Source organism: Rhinolophus sinicus, chromosome 3 (assembly GCF_057876585.1).
Source record: "Rhinolophus sinicus isolate RSI-liver-muscle chromosome 3, RSI-T2T, whole genome shotgun sequence".
Lineage (NCBI taxonomy): Eukaryota > Metazoa > Chordata > Mammalia > Chiroptera > Rhinolophidae > Rhinolophus > Rhinolophus sinicus.
Genome location: NC_142503.1, coordinates 172,751,653 through 172,770,965, shown reverse-complemented (window position 1 = coordinate 172,770,965; position 19,313 = coordinate 172,751,653). Strand labels below are relative to the sequence as shown.

The 19,313-nt window shown below is 37.2% G+C and overlaps 1 protein-coding gene across 1 annotated transcript; it reads right to left on the bottom strand.

The window, feature by feature from the left end:
* Positions 1 to 1,451: 1,451 nt before the first annotated feature.
* On the bottom strand, positions 1,452 to 19,309 carry EIF2S1 (eukaryotic translation initiation factor 2 subunit alpha). Its single transcript, XM_019733439.3, has 8 exons — positions 18,833 to 19,309; positions 14,152 to 14,393; positions 10,692 to 10,771; positions 8,723 to 8,874; positions 5,152 to 5,258; positions 3,655 to 3,752; positions 2,834 to 2,977; positions 1,452 to 1,991 (listed from the first exon to the last, which is right to left on the bottom strand). Exons 2-8 carry the CDS (start codon positions 14,390 to 14,392, stop codon positions 1,866 to 1,868), a joined length of 948 nt encoding a protein of 315 aa, XP_019588998.1. The 5' UTR covers position 14,393; positions 18,833 to 19,309; the 3' UTR covers positions 1,452 to 1,865.
* Between the last annotated feature and the right edge of the window lie 4 nt (positions 19,310 to 19,313).

Here is a 19,313-nt window from a genome sequence, read left to right as displayed (position 1 = left end):
GAAGAGATCCAAGATTTGGATAAATTGGTCAATTGTCTTTGCCAACCCATGCCTCAAGTTGTTTGGAGCTGGCTGTGTATCTTGTCCTCATATTTGAAAGAGATACTTTTTGGTCAGCAGGGTATGTGTACGCTTTAAGCTTAGTTAGTTCTCCCTTCAAGGTAGCACTGAGGTACTGCTCTTTTCTCTGGCAAGGGTCATGAATTTGCAAAACTGTTGTGGAACTGAGCAAAAGGCCTGCATGGGAAAAATCACTCACCATGAAGGCCACCAATATTTCTCAAGTTATGGCTTCTGAAGTATAAAAATACTCAGTAAACAAAATTCAGTTCCCCTGCCTACAGCAAGCATTTAAGGAGCACCCATTATATATTTTGATGATATCTTGATGCTGAGCTTTAGACTTGTTTTTTTGACTCCTCAGAAAGACCGAGGTGAAGATTATGTGCCAATTTTGAGTACATCAATTCTCTTCTAAATATTCCCAGTATGGCATGCTAGCTAGCAATCACGGCTCCCTTGCAGAAATGGCAGTCAGGCTTGTGGATTTAAAAAGCTAGTAAAGGCTGCTAACATAAAAAAGGGACACCCATCACATGTGGCACAAACTGTCTCACCAACACACTCTTCTGCTTTCCAGTCCCTTTAAGTCTAGTCCTGGACAAAAGGTGGGTAGGTTTGTAAGTATTTAAATAGCTACTCTTAGGAATTAAAATTAATATATCCAGTGTAAAATTAATATATCCCGTACTTCATGTATCCTAAGAGATTAAATCTACAAAGACCAAAGTAACTCAAGACTTTCTACACTCTGGCTGCTGTAGCTGTAATTTCAAACCATGAATTTTACTTACCTTCCTATTTGTTATTTACCTTTAAACTTATATACCTTTCAGATAATTAGTTCTTAAATATAAAAATGATGGGTATGTTGAAAGATCCTTGTAATTGTGTTCAAAAAGATCCCTACTCTGTTACAATAAGAACTGAAGCTCTAGGTGGCATCTAGTGAATATTTTAATGGAAAAAAAAAATCAAGTTGGACGATGATACTAAAATAACTAAAGCAGCAGCATATGAAAAAACAAAACAAAGCAAAAACACTTTACCAACCTGAATTACAAACTCAAGGCAAGCAGCTTAGTACATCAACTAGGACCAGTGTGATAAATTCTCCCTCATACATGCTGTCATCAGTCTCAAACACGTAAGAGGCAAACAACCAATGTAGTTCTTTAATTGCATTTTAAGGCTTTTCCCCCCCTAAGAGTCAGCTTTCACTGTGGTTAAAATTATTTCCTCTGAGCCCTCTCCTCCTGAAAGGATCTGCTGTATAGATCCTTTGGTCACCTAACTGCCCTTACAGTTCTACATCTAGACTAAAATGAATAGAATTAGCGTCTTAGTAATCATAATGCTTTTACTGGTGACAAGAAGGAAGAAGCCTATAGTTAAATATCCCAGAAATTTATTTAACGTTTGTTTGATACATTTTATATAGAAAGGTTGGGGTTGTTTGCTTTGGGCGCCCCTGGTAAATTTCATGGGAGGCAAAGGGGTATCAATCTGGAGACATCAGAAATGGCAATCACAAACCCAATTTTATGACTGTTCTTAACTTAAAGATTTGTCTCCAGTGAAATTAGGCCATTCACTTAAAAAATGCTCAATGTGCTGGAGCTGTGTCAGGACAGCTGACATTTAGGAGGGCATTGCACGTTTTGGTCTGTTGGAACCTTTAAATACTTGGAAATAAAAAATATTCAGCTTTGACGTTCTCAGTACTGGAAAACTTTTAAGTCTAGGGTTTCCAGCCAGCAAGGGCTGCTCTGTGTTCCTTAAACTGGACTCTGTTTCCCATAAAATTAATCTTCGGCTTTGGCTTCCATTTCTTCTGCATCATCATCTCCATCCACTTCTGCATTTTCTCTCTCAAGCCTCTCCATCTGCCTTGCAAGTTCGGTCTCATCTGTATCTGTGACCACTTTGGGCTGTGGAAGCAGAGGCATAATTTCAAAGTAAAGTAGTTAAATAGTACACAAAACTCACTTTCAATACTATCATTGCCCAGCATATTAACTCTTAAAGAAACATTTTTCTTTCTAACAACTCTGCTATTATCTATTCACTTTTGAGTGATGACATATCACTGATAAATTCCATTAGATCAATAATGGAGGAAATTTATGAGAATAAGACAAAACAGAAAAAAGAAATAAGTGTGCATTAAAATCAAATACTAGTCATTTTTACAGGCTAATAATGAAGATATATAAAAATCTCAGTGGCTATTAGCTTTCAAACCCATAAAAAGACATCTTGTAAAAATGCCATCTTCTAGGTTCAAAGTAAATTATTTACTATTTCTTTCCACAGAAGGAATTATATGTATATGTGTATTTACATAAATATTTATTTTTATATATACATATGAAAATTCGGTTTTATTTTTGTTGAGACGAGGGACATATAGGCAACTACTCCTTTTTCTAATCCTGAGATCAAATTTTAAGTATTTCACATTCATTTCTGACAATAACTAATCACACATTTTTATTGTCTATTTTTTCCCCTCAGGGGTGGGGGTGGGGGGTGGAACCTAACACCACCAGTGACCATAGTTTTCAATACCTGTCCTATGATATAGTTCTTATTTACTTACAAAAACCCTGCCCTTTTAGAAACCCTCTAAGTCAATAATTATTTTATGGGTAGCAGAATAGTAATCCTAAATGTATCCTATGTTTTAAGATTTTAGAATGCAAATCATTCAGATGATTTAATTTTCTTAAAAACTTCGGTAAGAATAAGGCAAAAACAGTATTGCTCTCACCTCCATTTGCACATTGAAGACGCCCCTCTTTTCCTCAATCTTTTCTTTTATAACAGCCATAGCCTGATTGAGGACAGAGAGACCTTCTGTTCTCTCCAGGGTTGTTGTGGTCATCACATACCGAGGAGGGGCTATTAGATTAATCTACAAAGACAGAAAGCCATTTTACAAGTATATCTAAAGAACTCACAACTATTAGGATGTTCAAGACTTATTTTGCTAATCTGCTGCCTTAGCAAATCACCCCAAAACTTAACTCCCAATTCTATAGGCAAGCCATTTGGGGTGGTTTGTTGTTATAGCAAAAGCTGATAGTGATCTAATCAAGCCCACTGCAACACTGCATATGAAGAATCACAATTTGTGGGTGTCTTTGGTGGCTAAACTAACTACAGCCATCATCAGCATAATGGATGATTTATCTTTAAAACAAACAAAAATTCCTATTTGGTTCTACACTAAACTGACAGAAATTCTTACAATGAGTAACAACCATTGAGTTAATTTGATTGCTAATGAACGACCAAACCTCCTAAAAGTTGTACGTGAATATGAGAATATGTTGCCTTTTCCAAGATTCTATGAGCATTATGGGTATGTAAAGGAATCCTCTGGCACTAAATATCAATTGGAATCTCCACCCTTGTGACAGTGATTAGTAGCTGCAACAAAAACCCTACACATGATTTTAACATCCCCTAGAAATACCGTTATCACCAAGAACCACTTTTCATAATACTTGTTCCAAAACATGATCAAAAACAAAACCTGATTTGGTTTAGGTGGGTATTTAGCAGGGAGGGAGAAAACTGGCTACTCACCTTGATGGGCATGGTTTCTGTAGAACAATTCAAACCTGCTCTCAAGGCTTCTTTTACGGCATCAATGCCTTCATAACCATAACAAGCCACTTCAATATCTAAAATTATAAAAATTCAAAAGCTTATACCAAAAAATGCAAAAAAATAAAATAAAAATTTAAAGGCGTAAAAGAAATCAGAGATAGGGCAAATATATAAGTATTTAAACACTTATGAAAGCTTTCATCATCTTTTCAATTACAGACCAATCCCAGCTATTAACTTTCATAATTAAAGACTATCTGAATATGGGGGTGGCCGGATAGCTCGCTTGGTTAGAGTGCGGTGCTCTTAATAACAAGGTTGCCGGTTTGATCCCCACATGGGCAATTGTGAACTGCGCCCTCCACAACTAGATTGAAACAACTACTGGACTTAGAGCTGATGGGTCCTGGAAAAACACACTTAAAATAGTAAATAAAAAGTTAAGGACCGGCCCGGTGGCTCAGGTGGTTGGAGCACCATGCTCCTAATGCCGAGGTCGCAGGTTCGATTCCCACATGAGCCAGGGAGCTGCGCCCTCTACAGCTAAGATTGTGAACAACAACTCTCCCTGGAGCTGGGCTGCCGTGAGCCGCAAGTTGGCATGAGCTGCCAAGTGCTGCAGTGGGCTACCGTGTGCTGCCATGAATCATGATTCCAACCTCTCTGTACCTCAGTTTCTTGTTTATAAAATGGAGAGGAGTGTTTTAAAGACTGAATGAAACAATAATTGCAAATTGTTTAGAACAGTTTAGAAGTTGCATACACTTTGACCTAGCAATTCTTTTAGGAATTTGCCTTACAGAACACTTACATAAATGGGTTAGTATATATGTATAAGGGTATTAATTTATAGGGTTTTTGTAGTAATTAAAAACTTGGCACAACATACATGTTCTGCAAGAGAGGGCTGGTTTCTGTTAAGGTTTATCATTCTACGGAGTATTACCTAGCAATTAAAAAGAATGAAAAGGATTCCAATGTTCTACATGGAAGGGCAGCCATGATATACCAAGTGGAAAAAGCTAGTTGGAGAAAACTTTGCATAGTATGATCCCATCTTTGTAAAAACAAAAAAAAGTTATATCTGAGTGTAAACAGCATACATTCCTACACAGTATATAAGTTACGAAAAATGTCTGAAATAAAATATTCCAAGCTATTAATCCAGGGACATGGGAGGATATTACTGCATTGTTAGAATATTTTAAAGTATGCAACCAGCCCCCTTAAAAAAAAAGGGCTAACTTAAGGTTAGCTTAACTCATACATGGCAGTTTCAATTTGTGTCAATACATACATTTTAGGATGATTCAGTAGAAGCAAAAATAATTTCTTAAACTTTTTTAATGAAAAATACACATTTAGAAAAACTTACAAATGTTGATGTAACACACTGTTTGGTAAGGCTCATTATTTAACAGCCTTTTTTCAAACATGTAAAATCTTTTAACATAATTAAAAAAAATCATTTACCTGCTCGAATTTTGACAGCCTGTGGTGTCAAACGCCTATTAATATTCTTAATGAGTACTTCCCGTTCACGTTCATTCAAATCTAAACTATCCAAAATAGATGGGTCTCTGATTTAAAAAACAAACAAACAAAAAACCCAACAAAAGGTCAAGGTTATTTTACTGATAATTGCAGTAGCAAACATAATACCACAGAATGCACAGAATGTTTAAGAGTACAGGCTTTAGTGTCAGAATTAGAGTTCAAATCCTAGCTTTGCACTTTAATAACTGTGTTTCTGGGTCTTTCCAAACCTCAGTTTCCAAATGTGTAAAATGAGGATGAACTGTATCTCACTGGATTGTGGTATTAAATAAGATAATCTAGCTTGAAAAGAACGAAAACATGGAAAACATTTAAAAATAAAACTGCATCCTTGGAAATTAGTGAGTCAGGAAAGGCTTCATGGATAAAGAAGCATTTTCACCTGACCCTCTTAAGTGCCACAAGACAGGGACCAGAGTCTCAGTCAATGGCACGGTTGAACAAATGAAAAAAAATAAAACGACTAAAAGAATGATAGGACTTTAACAAGCAAAGATAGAACTGTTTTAAGAAAGGTATGATATAATGGCATGAGCAAGCACCAGGCTTAAAAAGCCTGGGTTAAGGAATGAAAGGCAAAAGAATTTGGGTAGAGGTAACTTTCATTTAACTAATACCTACAAAGCAAAAGAAGACAAACCAACAGAAAAAGGGCAAATGAGATGAACCGATGTTTGACAGAAGAAATATATAAACGGTCAATAAACATATGAAAGACTGTTCAATTCACTAATAACCAAGAGAATGCAAATCAAAACAAGATACTACTGTACATCCATCAATTTGGCAAAAGGAAAAATAATCTGAGACCTACACCAAATGTTGGAGAGGATGAAGAGAAATAGGAATGCTCACACAATTGCTAGAGGGATTATAAATTATAGAACCAATTTGGAGAGTATTTTGCTGAAACTGAGTAAATTTAAAGACGCATATAATTAATGCTATGACCCAACCATTCTATTCCTAGGTACCTTAGAAACTCCCAAACATGTACACACAGACATATATTCATCATATCACTGTTTGAAAAATGGGGAGGAGGAGCGAGGGGAAGCAGGATTACCCCTACATATCTCTTAATAGAGAAACAGATAACCATATTCTCACAATAAAATACTATATAGAAATTAATGTGAAGTAGGCATACACATATCAAGTTGGAGAAATTTTAAATACAAAAATGATTCTATATGTACTTTATGAATACACATATTAAAACCATAAAAACATAAATTATAATGATCCAAACTAATTTCAAAATAGTGGTTACCACTGATGAGTCAAGGGAATGGGTTGGGAAGGGTAAAACATTATTTCCAACTATCTCAGAAACTATTTCTTATTTAAAAGAAAAACATGAAGTCACATGCAGCAAAGAATCAGCATTACTTAAATCTGGATAGTCGCTACATGACTGATGAAGCAAGAGAAGCAAGTGAAGGGAAAGGGAATAATATATATTAAGGAGGAGCGGGAATGCAGGGAGTGCTGGAGGTGGAAGCTAGAGAGGTAAGCCAGGGCCAGATGACAACAAGCCACGTTAAGACATGTACTGATTAAAGAGTGCAGGACTGAAGTCAGGGAGGACAGGAATACACAGCAGTGCTTAATGGTTAATAGCATACACTCTGGACGCAGCCAGAATGTCAGGGTTTGAATCCTGGCTCTACCATTTGCTGTATGAATTTGGACAAATTATTTACTCTGCCTCAATTTCCTCATCTGTAAGGATTAACAGCACTTACACCATAGATTGCTGTAAGAATTATATAAATGTTAGCTATTATAATTACTATTCTCACCTCTCCCACAATATGATATTAAAGAAAAAAATCACATGTGGGGCTAAACTGGAAGGTATTTAGAGAACCAAATGAGCTGGGCTGCTGCAGGTTTTAACAGTCCCCAGCCAACTCGGCCATTCTGAGAGCTAAGGGGACCATCACCTCTGGGCAGCACAAGGATGGGAAAGTAACCTTAGTGCAATGAAGCTGCCTGTGGAGCAAAAACATTCAGGAGGAAGTGGGAGGTGCAGATGTGGAGGAAGTTAAGTATGGAGAACTAAAGGAGTCTGGCTGTTACCAGGAGGACACAGTGTTTGCTACAGGAGAGAGAGAAGGTTGAGAAGTTTGTTTTTTAGTGTAAATGGGAGAAATTAGAGTCTTTTTTATGCTGATGGAGCAAAACCAATAAAGGGAAAGAATAACAGGTAGAAAGAGGTCCCTGAGTCGTAGCTGGGCCTAGGTGGTAAGATCAGTCTGAGCAGGAAGGATATGAATTCCAGTGTCAGGAACACAGGAGGTAATGACAGGTGGGATGGAGATGTTTGCTGAGGTAGTGGGAAGATCCTGTGTAATGGATTCTAATTTCTTTATAAAACAGGTAGTGAGTGCACCAGGTCAAAGTGCGGGAAGAGTGGGAGAGTAGATATCTGAGGAAGAGAATGGAAAAGCTCTGAAATACCTTTCTAAGAATAGGAGGAACTGACCAGGAGCAGAGAGAATGTGGGGCAGCAGTGAAGGCCCAGCAGAGGTTGGAGACCATGAATACGCAGGGGCACCAACCTGCAAGACTGTGGTTTTTCCCTAGCAGCACCCACCCAGCAGTCTACAAGTGCAGAAAAGGCCACACATCGATCCAAAGCTGGATTTAACAGAGGGAAAAACAGGGCAAAAGCTCATGGTATTGGCAAGACAGTTGTTGAAATGATGTATCCTGGTGCATCTATGCTGAGTAAGAAAGGAAAAGCAGGAAAGGGTGAAAACATAGGGAGAAAAGGTTTGGCATCAGAGCATGACATAAGAATTAAGACACAGAGTAGGACTGTCGGAGCTGCAAGGACGGGGGCTGTGGTAAAAAAAAAAAAAAAAAAAAAAAGAATGTGTGAATTAAAGGTTTTAGAGGCAGAGCAAATCCTGGTGATAACAAACCCTGGGTGAGGCTATATGCAAGACTGGCTGAAGTGGCATGGGCTAAGGTCTACAGAATTGTGAGGCAAAGGAAACAAGAGATTAGAGTTTTAGATGAGACATCTACCTTGGCCCTGAAATCACCTAAGACAATAAAAAAAACTAGGAGAAGGAAAAGTGTAGGGAGTAGTTTATGAAACTATATAACTACCGTGGTTCCCCGAAAATAAGACCTAGCCGGATAATCAGCTCTAATGCGTCTTTTGGAGCAAAAATTAATATAAGACCCGGTCTTACATAAGACCAGGTATAATATAATACTTATATTAATTTTTGCTCTAAAAGATGCATTAGAGCTGATTGTCCAGCTAGGTCTTATTTTTGGGGAAACGGTAAAATATACGAAATTATATAGGGTTTATGTAGGATTGGCCCATATCATGGGCCTTTTATACTGAAATATTTTAATCTAAATTTAGCAAGGATTTAAGACATAGATGTGCTATTCAATATCAGGCTCTCGACCCAGCAGCTGGGATATGAAGATAGGAGCAGAGCCAAAAAAGTATTCTTACGAGACTGCATGTTTAAACGCATCATAGGCACCATAACCGGGTCTCTTGTACTTGTCATCAAAGACCCAAGCAGTTCTCTGGAACAGGCTTTCCAGCTGTTCATCCTTGGTGTATTCTAACATTTCAGCAACATGACGAAGAATGCTGTAAACCTAGAAACAAAATGAAGAGTTCAACAATTCAGAGGTAAGAGAGCTATTTAAAAAATAGATATTTTTACACTTCAGTAGACAACATTTAAAAACAAACCTTTAGTTAATGTGACTACAATAATTCCTTAATAAAAGAATGCCATCCAACAAATTCTTTCTCTATACAGAAATACTTGTTTTCCCATAATAAATTCAAGTGGGTATAACAAGTAGAAATAGTACAGAATTTAGTGTTCCAAGACCCAGATCGAGTCTTGGCTGAGATCAATTAACCTCTCTGAATTTGTTTCCTCATCTGGAAAAGGGAGATACTAGTATCTCTTCTTTTTACTGCACAAAGCTCTTAGAGAGATCAAATACATACAAATGCATACTATAAATTAAAAACTATACAAATGACTTATACAAATGCATAAAATTTTATATTATATAAATCCTGTTAAATAAATATAAACTATTATTACTACCACTCCCTGACATCATGGAACCAGTATTGAGATTTCAGTATCTTTTGCTCTGTTATCATTTAAGTTATCCTTCAGACTTACCCACTGCTGCCAACCTTTTTCTAATATACTAAGAATAAAAGGGCTTAATGAAGAAAGAGTATAAGGAAGGAGGTTTTCGTGTTAATTACAGAATTGTGAGGCAAAGGAAACAAGAGGTTAGTTTTAGATGAGACTGAGTGAGGAGAGGTACTAACATAGTACCTGTTCATTCTATCATCTTATCATCCTGATAAAATTTACTAATATATTTATTTTACAATATCCTCAGGTGATAAAACAAAATGGATGTTTTCCTAGAGCAGTGCTTCTCAAATTTGGATTCTCAAACTTGGTGGGACCCGAGCTCTTGCATTTCTCATGAGCAGTCCGATGATGCCAATCTGTTGGCCCGGAGACTATATTCTGAGAGGCACAGTCCTAGAGTTCACTACAAAGGGATTTCACCGAGAGTACTACTGAATGTGTAAACCACACTGCAGTAATAGTAAACACACCAGTTTTAAAACAAAGGGAAAGATTAGGTAATGATCTGATGGCTTTTAGATTTGTATTCTCTTTTACTAGATTAAGCAAGATTTAAAAAATCTTCTAAACATTGTTTTCTTGGCATTTTATCTTGAGGACAGAAACACACATGGCAGAAGAGAACAAAAGACACAAGAGAAAGGCAAAGAAAACAGAAACAATGGCAATAGTGCCATTAAGAACTGAGGAGCTAGGGAATGAAGGATAATAAATAGGACCAGACAATAGAAGAATACAGAGAGAAGACGAAGGATATAGAAATGAGAAGATGAAGAATATAGAAATGGCTGTTCTTGCTTTATTCATGCTGAATATGGAGAAGTAGAAAATTACAGCAAAAATAACAAAAAAGGAAGAAAAATAACCTGGATTCACAGACATTTTACAAACCTTTGTTCATTCTTACATACAACAGCTAGCTGTCTCTGTGACTCTTACCCAGAATAGGGATGAAAGTCAAGAACTAAATGTTATGACAAGCCAAATCAGCTGAAATCACCCATAGTTAATTTATTCCTAAAAAAAGCTTAAAAACATGAATGTCCAGTACTGTTTTGAGACTATCAGCTCATAAGCAACACCACGAAACAAAAACAGTATAGTCAAAATCCTTTGAAATTAAGTCTTTTAAATTATTTTTCTATGTAACATATAACTCAAAATGAAAATATACAGTTACAAAAAATGTAGGTTTTGTTTTTTATTCTTCTGCCAGGAACATGGCATGATTATTTATTAAGCACATTCAAATAGTGGACTGATCTGATTCAAAAATCAACGTACAGTTTTGGATTTGGTGAATTTATCTTCACATTTGATTGCTTCCTCTGGAGAAACTCTTCTTTTTGACAAATCAATATACCCTGTAAGAAAATTTTGAAAAAGTGATCTCTGTTCAGGTGTCAGCATATCACTGCGACATATTTTCACAACCCGCTTGTTTGGTTGTCATCTTTGCATTTACTCCCCACTAAAATCCCACCAACAAAATAATGCACAAGATGAGAAAGTTTTTGTTTTCAGAAATGCATCTTTATTATCATGTAATTGTATATTCTCTATTACCTCACTGGAGGGACCTAATAAAGATTCGCTATTTGTCTATCTGGCATCCATTTATCATAGTGTCAATTGCATTAACTGTGTTTTCAGTATTCTTGATGCTATGACATTTGCAGCCTGGATGACTAGGTGGGGAGACTCCCCCTCCTAGAGCTAGACAATTCTTAGAGACAGCAAAGGGCTCACCTGCAGCAGCCTTTCATATGCAAACTAACCAACCCAGAGCCCACACCCCCAACTATCTCATCAAAGTATCACACACCACACCAATATTCCCCCTGCCCTAAATCAGCCAAGGCCAGGTACCAGACAACCAGAATAGCCTGATGCCCCAATGCCTGAACAAACTATTCAAACTAGCCCACCCTAAACTATTTACCCTAACCTGCCTTGCCTTTTCTGTGGACATCTCAATAAACGCTCTGGCCTAGGCTTTCCCATGGCTTCTTTCGCCTTCTGACCGAATCTGGAGCTTCCTCATGAGGCCCTGCATGGCACATCATGTCCTATCTCTTAAGTGATAAAAATCTTCTTTCAATGGCATTGGCCTCTCCATGTCATCAGTCACCTCCATAAATTACGATCCCACGGGTACAAAATGAGACAAGCAGTTAAATGTATTTTAAAGAATTTAGGAGGAAAAAAGTGATCATTAAAATTTACCTACATATTTTCGATTTTAGGCATCACTTCTCTTTGACCTGAACAACTTCCTTTCCCATTTCCTATAATGCAGGTCTATTTGATAATAAATCCTCTTAGTTTCTATTTACCTGAAGATGTCTCATTTTGATCTTTATTGTTGAAACATTTTCTTTAGTTACAGAATTCTGGTTTGACAGTTTTTTTCTTTTAGTGCTTTTAAGGTGTCATTCAATATGCTGACCTCCATTACTTCCAATAAGAATGCCACAGTAATTTGTATTACTGCTCCCCTGTAAATAATGTGCAATCTTCCTTTGGCTACTTTGATTTCTCTGTCTCTTTCTCAATAGTCTGATGAGCCTAGATGCGGTCTTATTAGTATTAATCCTGCTTGAGGTTAGCTGAGCTTTTCCAATTTGTAAATTTGTTTTTTCAGCAAATAGGAGAAACTTTTGGCCATGATTTCTTCTGCCCTTTCTCTCCTTTTCTTTTGGAACAAAGCTTTGATATTTGACAGGTTACTTTTTTCCTGTTCTTCAGATTGGTTCTTTTTAAATGAACTATCTTCAGGTTTCACTGAGCCTTCTGTCATCTTTAATCTGTTAGCCCCACCCAGTGGAATTTTTAGATATTACACTTCTGATTTGTAGAAGTTACATTTAGTGCTTTGAGTTTCTAATTTCTCTACTGAGATTTCATTTTATTCATTACAAGCAAAAATATGATTGTAATGATTAGGAAAATATCTAATATCCTTGAGCAGTTATAATATCTGCTTTAAAATCCTTATCTGCTAATTTCAACATAAGGGATACTCTAGGTCACTCTCCATTGTCTTTTCTCTTTTGTATGGGTCATAATTTCCTGTTTCTTCAAATGTTTAGTAGTTGGATTGTATCCTGATCATTGTGAATTCCTTTATGTTTCTGTTAAGGATACTGATTTTGTTTTAGCAGGCAGTTATTTGTCTGGTTTCAAAACTATAAGCTCTGTTTCTTCAAGTGGAAAGCAACGAAGATCTATTTAGAATTTTACCCTGTTGGATTGCTTGCAGTCTACCCTCTGTATTAGTAGTTCAGGGGTCAGCCAGAAATTTGAGTAGATTTTATATATCAATTTAGGGTTTCTCCCTCTGTCTTTCCTTTCTCTAATCTCTATCACTATTTTCTCTAATCCCTATCATTATTTCTCTAATCTGTATCACTGCTATGGCTGTCCAGAACTGTTCTCAAGTCATTAAGACTGTAGGTCTGCCATTAGAATTTTAGCTGCCCTGCTTGAAGCCACCTGCAACATTCATTCAGACAAAAAGCTGTAAAACTTAGCTAGTGAAATTCCTTTCTTCCTTCAGTTTCGGCCTGCTTTTGATTATGCCCATTGTCTTTAGGTAGTTTTAAAAATATTTGTTCAGGGTTTATAGCTGTTATTTTTAAAGGTTTTTCCAATAGGACCTAATCTTCTAGTATCAGAAATGAATCCCCTCTATAGGATCTTTTGCACTTTGGTTTTTTTCTTATCTCAACCCCAGTCATCTTTGCACAAGAGAATATTCAGATCTCATTCTATATAAAACTGCATTGCATGGATGTGACATGATTTATTTCACCACGATTTTGACTGCTGTTTCCTGTTTTTAATTAATACTGTACAAATAATGCAGCTACAGAAATTACTCTTATATGTATCTATTGTACTTAAGTATTTTTTCTGATTACAGTTAAAAATATATTTGATTCCTTTTTGTTATGTATTTTATATAACAGAAAAGGAATGCAAGATAAGACACCATTCTAGGTCCTTCTGGGGCAGTGATATGAAGACTTACTCAAATTTAAGGAACACAGTTGTGCCCCCTTATCCGCAGGGGACACATTCCAAGACTCCCAGTGGATGCCTGAAACTGTGGATCATACTGAACCCTATAGAGAATATTTTGTTCCCTATGCATACATTCCATTTCACTTAAAGGAAGCACTTTACGGCTTCTCTTTGGTACATCCGAATGCCAGCATCACTACTTTGTACATTGGGGACATTATTAAGTAAAATAAGGGTTATCTGAACACAGGCACTGTAATATCTTAACAGTCAATCTGATAACTGAGATGACAACCAAGTGACTAATGGGCAGGCAGCATATAGTGTGGACACGCTGGACAAAGGAATGATTCATGTCCTGGGCAGGACAATGAGAGATTTCACCATGCTACCCAGACCGCCATGCAATTTAAAACTTATACATTGTTTAATTACCGCGGTCTGAAAATATTAAATGGAAAATTCCTCTGGAAATAAAACTCAAGTTATCTGACCAATAATAAAAACTAGTCCTGGGATGTACTAATTAAACCATTACTAAGAGATCTTGCTTAGATGGCTAATTGGCATCCTTCTCTAACAACTCTGTACGTAAAAGAGTTTAGGTATGAAAGGAGGAGTTTGTTTTTTTATGGCTGTAGGCAATTTACAAACAATATATTTTTCTGTAAACCAATTTAAATCTGAAATTCGTATTTTAGATATTTTTCTCACTTACCTTTTTCTTTGTCCACTCTGATCACAACCACACATTCATTCCTGCCAATTCGGATGAGTTTGTTTATAGAACGAATACGCCTTCTGGACAACTCACTAAGAAGAATCATGCCTTCGATATTGTTGTATTCCAGAAGGCTGACATAGGCCCCCATTTCAGCAATGGACCTTACATTCACCATCACTACATCTTCCACCTCAGGAAATTTGTGTTGATAAAATCTACAACTTAGACCCGGCATTCTGCAATTTAAACAAAAGAATCAAGTAAGTGCTCAGTTAAAGTCAAAATAAAGAAATGTCCATTTTCTACATCTTGCCAGAAGGTGAGCAGTTGTTAGTCTTCTCACCTCTTTAAACTTCTTAAATGGTATCAGAAAACAGATAATGTTCAGGAACCAAGCTTTAATTTTTATTTTGCTCCACACTTTTGTAACGCTTGGATGATTCTCTACCATCAGTTTCAGAGGAATCATAAAAAGTAATGACCATCTATAAAGTACAACTAACCTCTGAGACATAAAGATTAAAGGTACACCTTAAGAGTAAAATACTATTTTAATACCACCACTTTAAGAAATAACAAATGACGGGAAGCATCACTATTATTATAAACCTATCAGCAAATTCTAAAGCTGTTTTTTCTCCAAATCAGCTAGGACTGTAATGCCTCCACCCATTACATAAAGGGAAGACTCTTCTGACTACTTAAACCCTAACCATATATTAAAGAATACACCCTGTAAGTCAGTATAGCCAAAATTACAGCATCATATGACAGGACAAAAACTAAAAGTTCATTAATCAGGAAAGGTATTAAATTTAACCAAAACGTATTCTCTCAGATTTTTTCCCCCTCTTAAAACAAGCTTGAATTTAATTCACAATTACCATGATTTCTAGTTCCTACTTTTCCCATTATTCCCAAATATTCTTTTCTTTTGTTGAATAAGTATACCAAATCTTGAGAATAGCTTTATAGATCTACATTACTATAAAGTTCAAGTTTCTCTTAACTGCCAAGTATATATATATTTAAAACTCTTCCCTTTGATCCACCCAACCTACTTTCAGCACCACTCCTTTTATGACCCACAATCCTGAAATCATACCATGAGTAGAAATACATTTTTAAAGGGAAGCTCTCAAACTAATCATAGTTGATGATTTTCATGTTTTTCTGCTAACCGTAACCAGTTTACTGTTGTCAAATCTCAGAAGACAGGCAATAGGATCTAAAGGCCTATGAAAAATTTGTGAAAAATCACTAACTTATTTTTTTCTTATTAATTGGGAAATAAAGATAGAACATCCACACCCAGTTCACGGAACCCTGGAATTCTGCTGCAGTGTGATTTGAGAACCGCTAACTGCATCCGCATATAACTTCCCAGTGGCTTCCTACTGATTTATACATCTTTTTACTACCTACAGGGTCTTATATGATCTGGCCACTGCCTGTCTCCCTGAGGTACCACTTTCTCCCTAGTTCTCCCCATTTTATAGATGAAGAAAATGAAGCACAGGTTAAGCAACTTGCTAAAAAGTGACAGTGTCAGAATTTGAACCTATGAAGTCTAGAACCATAGTGTACTATTCATCAGGCTATATTTTCTCTCAATATTATTGATAAATATATTACAATCAGAACATCTTAAACAAAAAGCAACATTAACATACATATCCAATGCTGGCGCAATGAATACCACAGATTAGTGAAAACTTTCAGTACTAATCTATCCTGTTTAACCAAAAAAATAAAATAATAATAATAAAAATAAAATAAAGCAGCGTATTAGTAACAGTGGCAGAGATGTATTTCTCTTGTAGCTTGACAAAATAGAAATTTAGTAGATAAAGGGAAGTAGACAATAGCCAGAATGACCCACCAAGAAACAGTTGAGCTGGTTGTTTCATTTTTAAACAGGGCCTTTTTTTAAAAAAAAGCTTGTTGAATATCTGTATGTAAAGTACTAAAATTTGAGAGCTAAAAATATTTTAAACTGAGTATCAAAATAAATGATGCCATGAAAATGTGTGAAATAGTTTTAAGAGCTTTAACATGTGTTAACCACATTTACTTATCAAGTTTCTTCAAATAGTAAAGCTGATGATTTTGGGGAAGGCAGGCTTAATTTGATGGTTAAAGAAAACAGGCAATAGTGTAAAAGAACCCTGTAGGGAGATATAAATGTTACAGCTTTAGGAAGTATAAGTCTCTTTGCAATATGTAGGGTAAATAAAGGAATACTGATGTTATTTATAGGAAAGACAGAAAGTAGCCGGTAAGTACAAAAAGAATACATTTCACAAACAACCTGCATATTGATTGATAGATTTTGAACATATCTCTTTATTTATGGTGATAATTACACTAACTTTTCAAAAATCAGTAAGGAAAACAGAAGCCACAAGCTAGGTATATATCGGCCATTTATATAACTTTCAAAGCACTTTGACTTATTTTATTTGGCTCTCAGTAAGTCCTCGTCAGGACTCAGTGAACTTTGGGAATAGCTATAGATGTGGGTCCCAGTCCTTGCTCTCTTACTGACTACGTAGCTGTGGTTGCTTGGGAAATGTATTCCCATGGAACTGTAGTTTCTAGTCTGTGACATGTATCGCACAGATTTGTGGAGCGTATCACATGAAACAAAAGTGTATGTAAAAACAGAAAGTATAATGTGCTATACAAATATAAGAAATTAAAAGGCAAAGGAAGTATTATTTCCATTTGTTACTTGACTTGTTAAACAATCATTTTATAGTCTCTACTATGTACTAAGCACTACTGACACAATTAACACTGCTACCTAAAAAATTTAAGTCAAGAGTGGGAAACAAACTAATAAGCTAATAATAGCAATATAAGGTATTACGAAAGGAACACAGTGAAATGATCAATTAACTGGGAACCAAGGAACAGAATTCAGTGACTTCCTTAAGCACAAATCCTTAATAAGTACGAGAACAGGGACTAAAACCAAGTCTTCTGACATTAAATACAGAATATTTTTAACCCTCAGAGCCTCAATATGTCAGAGTACTACAATACAGTATATGTTCTTTGGTAAAGAACACCGATTTTTCAGAATACACTAACTGAACTCCAAGTTAATTTCAAATAACCTGCGTTGCCAGTAATTTTGCCTTGTTAGATGATAGGAAGGACTTCTTTCTTAAACCAGTGCATGGTCTGGGGTGACCGGATGACTCAGTTGGTCAGAACAGGAGCTCTGAACAACAGGGTTGCGGGTTCAATTCCCTCATGGGATAGTGGGCTGCTCCCGCTGCAACCAAAGATTGAAAACTGCGGCTGGACTTGGAGCTGAGCTGCGCCCTCCACAATTAGATTGAAGGACAATGACTTGGAGCTGATGGGCCCTGGAGAAACACACTGTTTCCCAATATTCCCCAATTAAAAAAAAAAAAAAAACAACAGCAAAAAAACAACCAGTGCATGGTCAAGTCGCCACAATGGATACAGGAAATCCACATCCCTTTCCAAAGTAAAGCATATTAAGTGATAGAAACAATTTTTGCAATAACTGTAATTAAGCTCTAACACTTAAGCTCTCTGCATCCTAGTTTTTAGTATAGGAGTGCTACACAACAAAGCTTTTAAACTATTTCACTGCAAGTTGAAATAGGAAGCACCAATATCTACAAACATCACTATGCATCTTTTTGAGATCTTTTGAGAATTAGTAATTGTCATTTGGCATCAGATGAACTGAGAACTGGCAGTAAAGTTCTACTCATAGAAGTAATTTCCACACTGTTGAAAGACAGAGTTACAACTTTCTTTCCTTAAATAACAACTTCAATCAGGAGAAAAAAACAGCCTTTTCTGTTACACCTTTTCTCCAAGAAACAATGTTTCCTGTTTAATCAACATTAAACTAGCCTAAGTTTGGGGGGTAACAAAAGGGACCTCAGGCTGAATATTAGTATTTAACCCTAAAATTCCCCCATCTTTTCAGTTTTGCGTAACTGTAAGACCACACCGTGTAATTCTACAAGTCTGTTCTCACCGGTGCTGAAATACAGCAAACCGACGCGAAGCGTAATAAACTCTTTAAAAGTATGTTTTAATTTCAATTCAAGGAGTGACTCATTCCACAGAAATGCCCAACTCGAGCGCTAAGGTAAAATGAGCTTCAATTTTTAAAAATAAAGTATCGAATAAACTGCTCTTGGACCCTTTGAAAGACAGCTCTTGTCAACACTGTGATCCATCCTACTGGTCCCTTGAAGTGCACGGTCTGGTTTCCACGGAGAGGTAGTATTTGCTGGAGCGCAAGAGGAAAAATCAAAAAACAAAACCAAAAAAACGATGGACGGAATTCTCAGGCCGGGAAGGAGCAGTGCTCAGCCCTGGTGCAGGAGTGTCACCGCGTTCTCCCGAGGCCGCCCCACCGCAAGGAGTCCTCAACTTGAAGCATATTGAAGAGGCTGTACGGTCACTTGGCCCATTTTCCTTCACGAGGTTCCTGCGCTCGTACCACGCCACCTGCAACTCGGGAAGACCGACACGGAAACCGCCAGGGGTGTCGGTGGTGTCCAGACACTTCTCGCCCAGGGAGAGGTGTTAGCTCGGGGCCTACCCTCTCTCGACCACCCATGTCACTACACACAACCAAAGTGAGTTCTTCGAGAAACCGATCTAGGGGACTAGTTACCCGAGGTATGTGTGTGGATCCCGCAGTGGGGTCCCGCGCCGCGCTCTTTAATCGGAGAGAACAGACTTGGTCCACCCGCAGCAGCCGCCGATCCTCCTCAGCGTGCGCTTCGCTCAACCCCACCGCGCATGCGGAACCACCTCGTCTCACGCAGGCGCCAACAGAATAGAGGCCCTCTTCGTCACTGACCATAGAGTCCGGGTCCTCCGGGAACAAGGAAGAAGGAAGATCCCAGGAGAACCTGAAAAGTACGTTTTTTCACTATCTTTAGTTGTCGGTAAGTAAACCTTCAAGGCGCAGGGAGAAGTAGAACTCTCATTCCTTGTTCCTGAAGAATAAATCCTCTCTCAAAGCTTCTGCCAACCATGAGGTGGCGCTGTGACCAACAATGACAAGCGCAGGAAGAGAAAGAGTATACTCTTCTCTCTCGTTCTCTCGCCCCGCGCTTGCAGAGCCTTGCGCAGCCGCCGGGGAGCTGGAG

What these genes read in the sequence shown, in the direction of transcription:
- EIF2S1 (XM_019733439.3), bottom strand. Translation starts at nt 14,392, where the DNA reads ATGCCGGGTCTAAGTTGTAGATTTTATCAACACAAATTTCCTGAGGTG. An exon ending in GGCTGTCAAAATTCGAGCAG is followed by an intron (nt 3,753 to 5,151) that starts GTAAATGATTTT and finishes TTATAATTTTAG; the next exon opens with ATATTGAAGTGGCTTGTTAT. An exon ending in CAGAAACCATGCCCATCAAG is followed by an intron (nt 2,978 to 3,654) that starts GTGAGTAGCCAG and finishes CTGTCTTTGTAG; the next exon opens with ATTAATCTAATAGCCCCTCC.